Here is a 13,887-nt window from a genome sequence, read left to right as displayed (position 1 = left end):
TCTTTGAAGTGGAGGAAGGGACTCGGTCCTCCCGACTTCTTGCCCCAGCCCTCCCTTCCGGGGAGCCCATGAAACAACCGCCTCGGCGGACAGCGAGAGGGAGCCGGTGGAGAAGACGACGGCCTCTGCAGCCGCGGCGGCAGGCTGCTCAGCGCCTGGAGTTCATCGAGGCCCGCGAGCGGCCCACGAGCGTCGGCCGCCAGCGCTCTGGCCAGTCTATCCACTGTAGTCCGTTTCTTCCCCCCAGACGATGTCCATCGGTCCTCTCTGAACCCATTCGTAGCTCCTAGATGTGAGCCACATGGGGTTTTGAAAAGAAGCTTTTAAAGGGAGTCCCTGTGCTGACTCTCATAGACTTGAATTTTCCCAAAATGAAATTTTCTCCTATGTCAGATTTTCTTCCTGAATCAAGACAGTAGGTGTCTTAACCCCTTAAAACCATTTGATGGCAATTAGAAGAACATTTTGGAAAGATTTCTGGCAAAAGCATCCCCTCTGTTTTTCAGTTAACACTGGCTAATTAATATTCAGTGACGATTTCTCCTCAAGAACTGTTAGCTGCTTCCATTATTATTCAGCACAGGGCTGGTAGAGGGCCCGGAGCACCCCCTGGGGAGAAGCTGGTGTTAGGAGGGATCAGGCAGCATGGGCTGGGGGTCAGAGGCCAGCTGGCAGCAAGTACAGTCAGCACCTCTCGTGTTCTGGGCCCTCTGAGGCTGGTGCTCCTTTCTCCTCCCGCGAGTGGAACTCGGGCTCGGAAACGTGTCTGACCCGGGCCCCAGGGTCATCCAGTGCGAAAGTGGCGGGGCCAGGGTGCCCGACGCTGCTTGCTGTCCTTCTCCCAGTTATACTTCGCTGCCCGTGGGGGTCCTTGTCAGTATGGCTTTGCCTGGACAGCTCCAGATCCTCAGGTGACTTGTCCCGATGCCACCCTTCCACTCTGGTGCCCTGGAGGTGGGAACAGGAGCTGCTCAGTCGGCTTCCTGCCAAAGAACCAGCGTTCACTGGTGCTTGAGTGTTTCTCCCTGGAGAGGGAAAGAGAGGTGACGTTTACGGGACAGCACTTAATATTGTAGAGGGTGTGGGTGGCTTTCCCCTGTAACACATAGGGAAACTGAGGCTCAGAGAGAGACTTTCAGTAACTTGCCCAAGGTCTCAGGGCTAGGAAATGGTGGGATCAGCTTTCTGAGGACAAGGCCTCACCCTTTCTTCTGCGCCATGCAGGCTTTTTGTTACACACCTAGTTATGGCTGTGCTGCTCGGAGCGGCGAGGACAGTGGTGGCCACAGGGGACACCACGCGGTTCGTGGCTCCCCACCTGATAGACACGGGCCTTGGGGGTTTCGGCCACAGTGTGCGTGGCTGCCAGACCCCAGCTCACTCTCTTTGGCTCGTCAGGTACGGGGACTTCCCGTAGAACGGAAGCTCAGAAGGAGCTGGTAGAAGGCTCCGAAAGGCATGCTGCACTCAGTTCGGCCACCCCTAAGGACCACACACAGATGCCAGATGCAGGGAGTGACCTGCCGGTCCCCAGGTGCCTCTCTCGGCAGGGCCTCTGTCCTTCATTCACTGTGGTAGGGGACAGGGCAGCAGCCCTCACCGTCTTGCTGAAGGAACAGAAGGCGATAGTAACATGCAGGCTGCACCGTATTAAATCTTCACAACCACCCAGAAGGGTCAGGCTGTCTCCTGAGTCTTCAGGGTTAAGGAGCTTGTGGTCTGCATCCATGGGACGGAGAGGCACCCAGTTCCAGAGGACCAGCTGCAGGGCCTGAGCACTTTCAGCCACACGCCTTTGTCCCAGTCACACAAGTCGTGACTGGCTGCAGGCGGGCTGTTTGAAGTTTCATTGTACTGAGTAAGAACAGCCCAGATCCAGCCACCAGAGGCCCACAGGCCATTGCCCTACTTGCCTCTCGGGCCAGATCCACACAAAATCTGCTCTTTTCAAATAATTTTGTTTGTTCGTAAAAACGACCCAGTAGCCTTATAGACGATCTGAAAGTTAAGGAAGAGACGATTTCATTCTGAACCCCGCTACTTTAGCTATTTATTAGCTTTCCTGCAGTTTTCTCCGGCAGTCTTCCTCCTGCACCGGAGCGCAGACCCGTCCTGTGGACCGGCCCGTGTCCTCGGAGCACCAGCGTTGGTGACTGAGGAAGATCCCACACGTGTGCGCGCATCACCACGCCCCTCACACTGAGTCTGCAGATTATTCCCGTTTTCCCTAACACAAAAAATGCCAGAGTGACCCATTTTCCCACTTTATATCATTATAAGAAACAAAATGGCCCTGGCTGGTGTGACTCAGTGGATTGAGAGCCAGCCTGCAAAGCAAAAGGTCGCTGGTTCAATTCCTGATCCGGGCACATGCCTGGGTTGCAGGCCAGGTCCGCAGTTGGCAGCGTGTGGGAGGCAACCGGTGAGATATTTCTCACCCTTTCTTTCTCCCTCCCTTCCCCTGCCTCTCTCTAAAAATGGATAAAATCTGTAAAAGAGGGGAAAAAGGAATGATTAACAGCTACCGTTAACCGAGGACTGTGTAAGCACGTTACGTCCACCGTTTCGTTGAATTCCCGTGAGAAATCTCACGGGGATAGGTATCATTAGCTCTGTTTTGTAGGAGCAACTGAGACCTGAGAGGTTGTCACTGCCCTTGGTAACACTACGAACCAGCGGCAAAGCCGAGCTTTAAATATTATGTCTAACGCCAGGGTCTGTACCCTAAACCAGTAGTAGAGGCAGATTTCTGCTCCGTATTTTTAAATAACTTTGCAAGAGATTTGTACCACTTTATGCTCCCACCTGAACTGTGGGATCCCTGGGAATCTGGACCTGGGGAACCCCGGGGAACATGTACCTGGGCTTAGAAATCCTTCTGGCCAAGGAGAAATTCTGTAGGTTGTGCAGGCTGGGCAGACAGTCTGTCCACCAAAGGGCCAGCCCACGCTGCTTGGGAACTGGGGAGTCTGGTCATCTGGATTGCAGTGTGTGACCCCAGCACCCAAAGCCCCAGAAGATTGAAATAAGATCAGAAGAGCTGCCAGAAGCATTGAGTGAGTGCTCTGCCCAAGGACCACCAGGTCTCAGAACACTTGGCAGTTGTATCTGCTCGGGCCAGTTGCACCGATGCTCTGGACAAGGAGGGGGTGATATATGTTGTTCCGCCCCAGTCTCCTCGAGACCTGGGCTCAGCGCAGCCTCAGCGGCGGATCACATCGGCCTGCCTGACCCCCAGTTGGGCTTGGGGTATGGTCAGTGAGCTCTGCTCAGGTGGAGGCCCAGGTGCACGAGGGGGCATTGGCATCTGCCAGACCCTGGGCAAGTCTCCTTGCCTTCTGTTTGTGTGTGTGAGTGTGTGTGATTTAATTTTTAGAGAGAAGAAGGGAGAGAGAAAGAGAGGGAGAGAAACATCAATGTGTGGTTGCCTCTTGTATGTCCCCTAATGTGGACCTAGCCCACAACCGTAATGGGGAGGCATGTACCCTGATTGGGAATCGAACCAGAGACCCTTTGATTCACAGACAGGCACTCAGTCCACTGAGCCACCCCAGCCAGGGCTGCCCTCTGTTTTTAAACATCCCAAGGAACACAACTGGGGCACCTGCCCCCAGAAGCCACACTAGCATCCTAAGTTAGCCAGTGTCCCCTCCTGCCATCCACAGCCACTGCTGCAGCCTTAATTCCCCAGACTCCTCGCCCTCCCCACGCCCACAATTCCCTGGGCTCCCCCTGATGTAGCACGGACCTACGGTGATAGTTTTCACCTTACGTGCAGAGCCGTGTGTCCTTCAGCTCCCCTGCCAGAGCCTAGCCCAGACCTCTGCTCGGGGGTGTTTACTGAGCGAATGAACAAAGGAGCCACTGAAGACAGGTTGGAGCTTACCCTGGAGGTGGGGGAGGGGTATCAGTTAACAACCACATATGTCCGAAGAGCACCTACTGTGTGCCAGGTGTGAATATGAAGCTGCCAGTACCTCCTCTGCGCTGGCCCTCTAAAAGCCAGAAACTGCCATCAGCCCCAGGAGCAAATCTTCAAGATGCCAGCCGGGTCCTGGGCCCCAGGGGCAGGGGTGGCTGCCTGGGTACTACCCCCTGGCAGGCTGCCAGGGCCCACTCTCTGAGTGTCCAGGAGTCCAAACACCAGGCAGAAGGCCACAGACCCAATTAGCAAGGCCAGAGGCACCTCCTCGCCCTGCCACAGCAGGTCTGGGCCCTGGGGACAAAGCCGAGCCACAAGCCAGACATGGAGGCTGAGCCCGGACTGGAAAGGCAGGAGCTACCAAGCAGCCCCAGGGGTGTGCAGGGAAGGACCTTTCCCAGGAGCTGTCACAATCGGGGGAGTTTGTTCCGGCTGAAAAACGGAGCCCTCAGGATGCCCCAGGAAAAAGTGCTCCATCCTCCAGACGTTACTGATTATCCGAAACACCACGTCACCTTTTCTCAAATGCCTGTTTCAAGCCCAGCGCTTGCACACTGTGTCGTTCTGCGTAATCTCCCCTGCTCCCCAAAAGTCTTCACAGTGAAGGCCTTGTCCCCCATTCAGCCGTAAGGGAACCAAGATACTAACGCCCAAGTGGAAGGGCCTGGGTCTAGGACATGCACCTGGCTCAGTGGGGTCCCACCTCCAAGGCCACTGCTTTCTCACCTGACGCCCCGCCCCACCCCACCCCCACCCCCACCACTGCTGCCAGAGAAGACTCGGCTCTCAGCAGACAGGGGGCAGGCAGGGGCCGTCTGCAGAGTGAGGGAGAGTTGTCCTTCATAGTTTTTTCCAGGTAGGGAAAGTGCCCCGAGGTGTCTCCATCCCATCTTCCCTCCACTGAAGAGCCTCAAGTGTGGGAAAGTGGGGCAAAGCCCACGCCCTGTGCTTGGGCCTCTCCGCCTCTGTGGGTGTCCACTGTTGGCCTGGGGAGGACTTCTCAGGGCATCTGGGCCATGGGCGTGGACATGTGAAATTGACACTAGTGATTTTGTCAAAAGAAGGAACGAGTGAACATACAGGTTGATGAATAATGAAGGGGATGGATGAATGAAGGTCATAAAGGTAAAGGGCACTGCTAACCCAAGGGAGAGGAGATCGGGGCCCAGCCAGGAAGGCCCCTCTGCTGCCTGCCCAGCCCTCACATCACCCCTAATCTTGCACGTGGCCGGGTCCTCATGCAGGTTCAAGGCCCTGCACCACCTGGTCCCATCCAATCCCACCCCCCGACCCTGAACTCCCTGTGCCCGCTTCTCCACAGAGACACCTCTGGGCCATCGTGCAGACTCTGCCGTGCTCACAATTAAAAGCCCCGCCCCACGTCACCTCCCAGGTACATTCCAGCCACTGCCCTCTGGCAGAGCAGAGCCCCAGTGAGGGTGGAAGGACCTAGTCTCTCACTTAGACCAGTTCTTCTGACAGGAAGACACCCTCTCATTGGCGATCACGACTCATGTCAGCAGTGATTCTCACATTATCGTTCCCAAGTAGGCGTTCACAGAGAACTGAGTGCAAGGCCCTGCATCCAGCACATCTGTCCCAGCTCTTCCTCCCTGAGAACGGCCATCACCCTTACCCTGGGCCACGGGAGGAACAGGTGCAGTGCAGTTCCGGAGCGTCCTCCGTGGGTCCTGCACCGCGCTGGTTTCCCCCAGAGACCCTCGGGCTTGCTTCAGAGCTCTTACGTACTTGTTAGCCTGTGTCCATGCCGCAGTACGGTGTCCGTGTCCACTAGACACTGGGCGTTCTGCAAAGCCCTGTACAAATGAGTGTGTTCAGCTTCTATGATGAGACCATCGGGGGGCTGTACATTTCCCATTTTACAGATGAGAAATTGGGGTTCACAGAAAATAGATGACTTTTCCGAGGTCATTTGGCTGAGCCATTAGCAGGTGGTGGAAAGCTGGCTGGACGGACTCTCATCCACTGGGGGGTGGGACCTGGCCTCGTCCCGGATCATCAACCCCAGAGAAGCGACGTGGTCAGGGGTCACCAGAGTGGCCACGACATGTACAAAGTGAAGATCCTTTGTGCTGGAGAGAACCGATCCTTCAGAAAATGATCACCAGCTCCCTTCGTTACCTCCGAGACCAAGTCCTGGCTGATTTTTTCCCCTTCTTTATCTCAAGTACATTTAAATGTCAATTAAATTTGAAATATCTACATTTGTCAGCATTTCATTTTGGGCCAGCGTGATGTGCTGCTGATTTGTCCACGCGATGTGACACATGAAAAAAACTCTCGAGATGCAGATCTTCCTCATTAAAAAATAAGCCCGTGCGATCCCGGCACGGCAGAGAGCCACAGAGCACGTCCCTGCTTCCTGACGCCGTGTCTCTGACATGGTATTTAAAAAGGAACAGCCGCGCCTGTCACCACTGTCACACGCGCGCGCTAACCGGCGACACGTTAAACCAAACATTAGAAGGGGGTTCGGGGAGTCATCTGCATGGGACCGCGCGCCGAGACGAGGTGGGCCGGGGCGGGAGCGGCCGTGGGGGACGGCGGGGCCTCAGCGGTGACGGACAGCGGGCCTTTCTTTCTCGCCAGACCCCGGCAGCCCTCGCCGGGTAACCGGGTTCGCCACGACCTGCCTCCTCGCAGACAGCAATTTGTGTGGAATAAAATCCAGGCGAGTGGTGGGTGGCAGACTGCAGGGTAGTAGCTGAATTGGGTTAATGAGGGAAGAGGCGCTTTTTTTTTTTTTTCATATTCTGCCTTAAGCTAATAAAAAATTTAAACCTGGACGTTTTCGACGGTTCATCCTTTATCTCTGACAAATATCTGACTGTCTGTTTCAGGGGAGAACACGAGCAGCTGAATTTAAATAGGTTTATTTTGAAATCCCACCTTTTATTGAAGCGGAAAGGGAAGGACCCTACCCCTTATTCCACTGTTTCAGGTCCGCAACACTGAAGAGGCAGGATCACAAAGGGGTTTAGAGTCAGGGGAATGCGGATTCCCGGGTCTTCTCTGGCTGCTGGGTGACACTGGGCAGGGGACGCCCTCTCGCTGCACCTTGGCCTCTGTGTCTGCAGAAGGGAGAGGCAGTAGGAGTCCATGGGAGGCTGTCCCAGCAGCATGTAGCTCCACGCGTGTAAGCACCACCAGTGTCCTCAGCGCCATCTGTGTGGCCCGGAGCCCCGGAGCCTGGACCTCAGAACGCTCTCATCTGACCAGACCACACAGCAAAGTTCTCGTCCCGATGCTCTGTCCATCGAGAGGTAGACGGGAGACCCCTCCCCCCAGGGCCGCTGGTTGAAGCCACTGCCCAGCGAGCCTGGCCTGGCCAGGAGAGCCGACTGGAGAATACGCCGGACAGCAGGGCTCCCCGCCCCCCACAGCCCCAGCCCACTCTGTGACTGCCAGTGTGGGGAGGCGCTGGGGTTTCGCAGTGTCGTGAGCTGATGAAGTCCAGGCCCAGTCCAGCACAAAGGCTCTTGGCTCTCACACAAACCTGTGACCTCTGCTTTCTTGTCACAGCCAGGGGAGGGCGCCGTACTGGGATGAGTGTTGGGAAGGCACCCACGATGGCTCTGAGGGCCTCCCAAGAGCCTCCTTCGGCTTGCCCCAGGCAAGGGTGCACATCCCCCTCACACTCGTCCACCACCAGCCTGGGCAACAGGAAAGCGAGGGCCCTGGGCTGGCTGGGGTCGCTGCTCGTCTCTTCCCGGCTGGGTCACTTGGCACATCTCTCCCCTTCGCCAGTGGCTCCCAGTGCTCAGCTGGCACTGGGTGTGCTCACAGCAAGCCCCCCGGAAGTGCCTCTGGGTTGGGCCAGGGACAGTCTCATCCTCTATAAAGTCGGTGTATTGAGACCTTCCTGCCAGGCTGTTGGGAAGGATAGAAATACAGTGTGAAACCCTGACGCAGCGCCTACCTGTGGATGTTATGTGAGATGTTTTTCTGAGACTCCCTCCTGCCCCACACCCCCAAATTCAGTCTTATTTTACGAGTGTCAGCATCTCAAAGGAAGATATGTTTATTGATTTTAGAGAGGGGGCAGAGAGAAACGGCACTTGGCTGTCTCCCGTCCACTCCCCAGCCAGGGATCAAACGGCAACCAGCTGGCACGTGGATGACGCTCCAACCGACTGAGCCACCCAGCCAGGGCAGACAAGGGACACTGGTACACAGCAGCCACAAGCTGGCGAAAGGGGCGCCTGCTGTGCTGGGGTTCCAGGAAGACAGTGAAATGGGGCAGTGCCTTGTCCCCCTGGCAGGCCGGCTTCTGTCCGTCCGGTCAGCACACGCTCACTGTGCTGATGCTGTGCCCAGGCCCTGCCCGCGAGCTCAGCTCGGAAACAGCTGCAGGAGGTCAGGTGGCAACAGCGAAGTGGCGGAGCACGAGGGGAAGCTGACCGTCCAGGGAGAAAGCTCCAGCTGGGAGCTCCGGGAAGGCTTTCTAAGGGCGCCATCTGGGCCGAGCCTTCCAGACCGAAGAGCAGTCAGAGCGCCAGGCAGACACCAGGCAGGTGGCGTGGGGGGCGAGGCCAGCGCGGTGTCTGCCCTGCCTGGAGCTCGGACTCCGCGCTGCTGCTCTGCAGCCCTCACCCCTGCCCACCCAGTCCGTCATCCGCAAACGTGGGGGCGTTATTACTCCTAATGCTTTGCTCAGTGGGTTTACTCGCCACGCAATCGGTTGCCAAGAAAGTACGATGCAGAGCAGCAGGTTCACAGGTGTTAAGCAGGAGAGGGACAAGGTCGGGTTTGTGACTCAGAACAGGATTCCGGCAACTGTGTGGGGAGTGGCTCTTCCACTCTGCGCCTTGTTTTATGTCCTGGTGGAAGTGGGGGAGCCAGGCAGCCTTGTCCTGAGGGTGGCCGAGGCACATTTCTGCAGATGAAGGCTCCCTGCCCTCCTGAGTCCAGAGGAAAAGGCCCCACCCGGGCGACCTGGAGGAGAAAAGGAACTCTGTGATCCACCACCTCCCTGGGAGTGACCTGGGCAAGTGGCGTTCTCTCTCTGTGCCTTGCTCAACTGCCACTTCAGTGGGAGGGAAAGCTCGGCTTGGCTAACTTCCAGGGAGGGTGCGAGGAAACTCGGGGGTTCAGGGGTGAAAGTGCTGGGGCGCTCTGCAGCCCGGGGAGCCTGCTCTGGTGCTGCTTTGGAAAAGACAGCATGTTCTTGGGTGAGAGCTGGCCTAGCACCCATGACGGCAGATCATGGCTGAGACTGGTCACACCCCGCTCTCCCGTTCCCCTGGGGGCAGCCGCTGTTCCTCACTTATCCTCCAGGCGGGGTTCCTGGGCGTGTTGTTTAGACAGCTGCTTTTTCCTGGGGGGGAAAAAACCCTGAACAGAATTGCATCATATAAAGCAAAGAAAGGAGACTGCTGTGGCTGGAGGTGGGGGATAGGAGAGAGCTCCCCTCGGGCACCCCCGTGTCACCTACCCACCCTCTCCCCAAACTTCACCACCAGCCCCAGGGATCCTCGGCACGTGTCCACCTGCTGTGCAGGGCAGCAGTGGGGGCAGCCAGCTCCCAGCCAGGTACCCGGGCATCGGCTGCAGGGCTGAGATTCGAACCGAGATCTGCCTGGTCCAGCTGCCCTTGCTAAGCACAGGCCTCTCGCCGGCCCGGTTGGTGTATAATTCATAGGAGCCAGCGTGGAGTTTCTCTAGGCTGTGTGTGTGTTTATGTTTATAGAGGTAGAGCTCACAGGTGGCTGACAAGCGAGATGCATTTTTTATAACAATGAATATTTAATTTCCACATCACAGATGAAAAACACTCTCTGAAGAGGCATCTGAGGGAGACGCCGGAGAACGGCCGCTCCTCAGAAAGGCCCTCTCGCAAGTGCTGGCCCCCGTGGCTCGCTTGCCCCCTCGACCGCTCAGTTTCCCCCGATCACTGAAACAGATACGCACGTTGAAGAAGACGTAGGAGACACAGAGAAGGGAAAGAGGCAGGAGGGACATCGCCCACGCCCCCGCTGGCCGTGGCGCCGGTAGACACACACCTTTCCAGCCTTTTGTCCGTGCGCGGTCCTCCAGTGGGGGAGAGAGAGCGCGCCGTACTCGCCACTCCGCGCCCCGACTTCTGGGTTTTCCTTTGTAAACATGGTAGTTACTGGAAGGACAGTGTGGTCAGCCAACAGTCCATCCTTCACTTCGCCGGCTTCCTTTTGCCCGACATTCGGGTAGTTCCGTGTTTTGATGTTAAACGCAGCAGTGACGGACAACTTCGTGTGCGATGCTTGGCTGCGCTTGGGGTCATCCGAGTGGAAGTGGGATCGCCAGGTCGTAGACGGCTGGATCCTGTGCTTAAGCCTCGGTTCCGTGTGGGACGCGCTCCTTTGCCTTGGGGCCTGCTCCCCGCCCCACCACGTGGGCGGGCGGGCTGGCCGCCGGGGCGCCTCCTAACTCTTCTCTTCTCTCTGTCTCCCTCCGCCCCAGCCTGGTAAAGCCCCTGCGACACTACGCGGTCTTCCTCTCCGAAGACTCCTCTGACGAGGAATGCCAGCGGGAAGAGGGCCCGAGCTCTGGCTTCACCGAAAGCTTTTTCTTCTCCGCTCCCTTTGAATGGTCTCTCCTTCCTTCTTCCATTTCCCTGAGCTGAGCTTGGTGACTCCCCAGGGCCTTGGGAGGGGGCCCCGGTGCTGCTTGCTCTTGTGTGTTGGGGGGCGTGTCGGGAGCCGCTGCCTCCCAGTGCCCCAGCGCCAGCTTGCAGGGCGCCGCCTCTGTGTGCCTCTTCCCAGGGGTCTGTTCTGCCAACGCCCCCTCACCCGGGGCTGTGGCGGCGGAGCAAGCTGACAAGAGTGACAGCACTCCAAAGGTGCCAGAGGAGTTCCTCGCATGCATGCCCGTGATTGTTAGCGGAATGGGTGACCACAATCGCCTGGTCACTGGTGCCCGAGTCCCTCACCTCCGCACATCTGGGAAAGCCATGGGGATGGAGGGTCAGATTTTAAGTTTAAAACAAGAAAAACTTATTACTATGAAATATGCATATTAATGCTGGCGTATCCAAATTTGTTACTGATGTGACTTTAAAATAATTTTATTATTATTTGTAGCCCAAGCCTCATGCTAATTATGAATTGCAATAAAAAGGTTCACCACAATCCAGCCACCTCCCCCCCAAAATTAAGCTTTTCTAGTTCCCCTTTTCTGACAGTCGTTGTCCCTCCCCCCACAAGTTTTCCGTACCTGGAACTGAGCAAAGGGACCCGGTGCCTGTCTGTGTGTTAAGGGCAATAAGGTGTTTGATGGGAGCCTTAAGGGAAGGGGCTGCCCTTTGCTGAGCACCTGGGGGCCCACATACCCCCCAGGGAGTGAACAGTTGCAGCATTTACAGAAGAGGGGTTCTTGCCCTCCATGTCCCTGCTCTGCCCCCACCCCCGAGGGACGGGGGCGGGTGGGAGGGCTCTGGCCCTTTCTGACACCACCTCCCTCGTGACGGGGGGCGGGGCACGTGACCCCTCCTGGTGTCCTCACTCTGAAAGTGCAGGCTCAGCCCAAGTTGCCCGAGCTCCGCATGCCGCCTTTTCTTTCTTACGGGGGATTTTTTTCTTTAACATTTTAAAAAATTAGCCTTTTCCTAGACAGTGGTATCTATCATACCACAGGTTTAATGTATCAGCTATTACTCCCACTATGAATTAAAGATAGAACCATTGGGATAAGAAATGCCCAGCCGTGTGCAAACTCAGAACCACCGCGCAGGGAGAGGGGGCAGGTGCTCTCCAGGGACGCCCCTACCCCAGAGCCCAGCAGGCCACGCGTTCTTTTTAAATTAATTGGTGCCTTAAGTGTTTAAATAATGGGTAGTGCTCGCTCCTTTAGTCAAGACCTATGAAAAGTATGCGCTTTTGAAATGCGTGTTTACAACAGGACTGGCCCTTCTTAACTCAAAACGAAACGGGCTCTTTTTCACCGACGCTATTTCCTTAAGTGCGAGAAGCACACCGACTCTTCTGTGTCTCCCTGTCTGTGTTCAGACTTGGCTAAAGGGGCTGTGATTCCTTGCACAGAGGGTTTATGAAGTGAGGGGCTTTTAAAGTCTCCCCTGCTCGCCTTCCATTTCCGCCTCTTGCCAAGCGCTGTGTGACCGAGGTGAGTTACTTAGCCTCTCTGAGCCTCAGTTTCCTCATCTATGAAGCAGGAATGAGAGTCTGCTTCATGGGTTGCTCGTGTGGCTTCAGCGAGATGTTGCCGGTTGATGGGGTGCTGGCTTAGGTGTTCCCCGAGCCCTCTCCTTCCGCTGTCTGTGTCTCCTGCCTGGTTCCTGCAAGTGAGCCTCGGGGACCACCAGGTGGCAGCCTTCCCCCACTTTCCCAGAGCCTTGGGCAGCTCTGCCAGACCTGGCGGTCCCAGCCCACCCCAGCCCATGGTTAGCAGAGGTGGAACACTGCTCTGGCCCAGGCCCACTGGAGGCCGGGGTTTACCCAGCGCTGCTCCCCAGGAGTGCGGTGGTGCCCTGGGACTCAGGCTTGTGAAAAACGAATGCTTTGTCACCAAGTCCAGGTTTTGGTGCGTGAGTGTACAGAAAGCCGTTAGCCTCTGCATGCCTGCTGGTACCGGGCACCGCTCACCTGGTGCCCATCACTACCTACAAGGGAGGTGCACTCCGGAATGGGGAGCCACTGAGGCTCAGAGAGGTTAAGTGACTTGCCCAAGGTCTCACAGCAGGAGATGGCACCACCAGAGCCGGAACCAAGGTCAGCACAGGCTGAGGCCCAGAGGGTTCCCCCTGAGGATCCTGGGGTGTGCTGGGCCGCTGCCCTGGGGAGCTCCCCAACTCAGTTCCCAAGAGCTATTCCCAAGGCCTGCCTGCCACAGCCTAGGAAGGAGCCTGCCTGCCTGTTCCCCTTCCACTTGTATCCCCTTCCTCACGCCTTGTCTGAATGGCTTGTGAGTCTACCAGCCAGTTACCTGAGGGGTCCTGTGGTGTCGGGGGGCGGACTAAGTGGGTCCCCCCGTGCCAATAGGAGCCAGAGACTTGCTCAGGGTCCCACAGTGACCGGCAGAACCCAGATTTAGCCCCGGTCTATCAGTGGCATTGCCCAGGCTGCTGCGCTCGGAGACCCCAAGACACTCCCCTGTCCCCCAGGCTCCTGGGCATGTCCGTCCTCAAGACCTGGGAGTTGTTAGGGGTGGGGCCTGCTTGCTCGTCCCACAAAGGCTGTGGGCGGGCGGTCCAGCTTACTCTGCCTCCTCCCAGGCCGCAGCCATATCGGACGCTCAAGGAGTCGGACAGCGCAGAAGGCGACGAGGCAGAGAGCCCAGAGCAGCGCGGGAGGGAGCCCGTGGGCCCTGCCCCGGCTCCGCCCGACCGGGCCGCCAGCATCGACCTCCTGGAAGACGTCTTCAGCGGCCTGGACATGGAGGTGCCCCTGCAGCCCCTGAGCCAGGCCAAGAGCCTAGAGGACCTTCGAACCCCCAAAGACCTGAGGGAACAGCAGGGGACCTTTGACTATCAGGTATGGCGGGGGCAGGGGCAGGCACCTGCTGGGGCTGGGGCTGTCACAGCTGACTAGGTCCCCCCACGTGACAGTGACTTTTCCCAGGTCCTCCGCAATGTTCAGGGTCAGCCTGGCTGCAGTCCCTGCCAGGCAGGCCAGGGGCCAGACCAACTTCCCGGTGATTGCTGGAGAAGGTTCTAGACGTGATGGAAACCTGCCCTCCCTTCCATTTGTGCATCGGAGAGAGGTGGAGGTGCACTGCTGCTCCGGGCCACTCTCCCAGGAGCCCCTGGGGGAAGTGGGGGTGCTGCATCCCCACCCGGGAAGACCCCTCGGAGAGACTCAGAGTCAGAATCCCTGGGTTCTGAATTCCTGCAGGCAGTCCCAGGGCTCCACTGGGACCCGCAGTCCGTCCCACCCCGGGTGGCTCACGGAGCTCCCATGCACCCACTGACACACGGGGGCCCCCCGAGAGGAGGGAGGTGAGGCCCAGACCAC

The 13,887-nt window shown here is 57.4% G+C and overlaps 1 protein-coding gene across 8 annotated transcripts in view; it reads left to right on the top strand.

Moving 5' to 3' along the window:
- DENND1A (DENN domain containing 1A) overlaps nt 1-13,887 on the top strand; it is a 490,983-nt gene that overhangs the window by 474,363 nt on the left and 2,733 nt on the right. For 6 of the 8 annotated variants that reach the window (XM_036022196.1, XM_028530073.2, XM_036022195.1 and 3 more), the window contains 2 exons: nt 10,382-10,510; nt 13,149-13,407. In XM_036022196.1, the coding sequence (XP_035878089.1) occupies nt 10,382-10,510; nt 13,149-13,407 (388 nt within the window). The remainder of the gene's footprint in view (nt 1-10,381; nt 10,511-13,148; nt 13,408-13,887) is intronic. The other 2 variants (XM_036022199.1, XM_036022197.1) reach the window with 1 other exon arrangement.

This window comes from Phyllostomus discolor, chromosome 3, assembly GCF_004126475.2.
Source record: "Phyllostomus discolor isolate MPI-MPIP mPhyDis1 chromosome 3, mPhyDis1.pri.v3, whole genome shotgun sequence".
Classification (NCBI taxonomy): Eukaryota; Metazoa; Chordata; class Mammalia; order Chiroptera; family Phyllostomidae; genus Phyllostomus; species Phyllostomus discolor.
The sequence above is the reverse complement of the archived record's forward strand: the minus strand, read 5'-3'. Positions and strand labels throughout refer to the sequence as shown.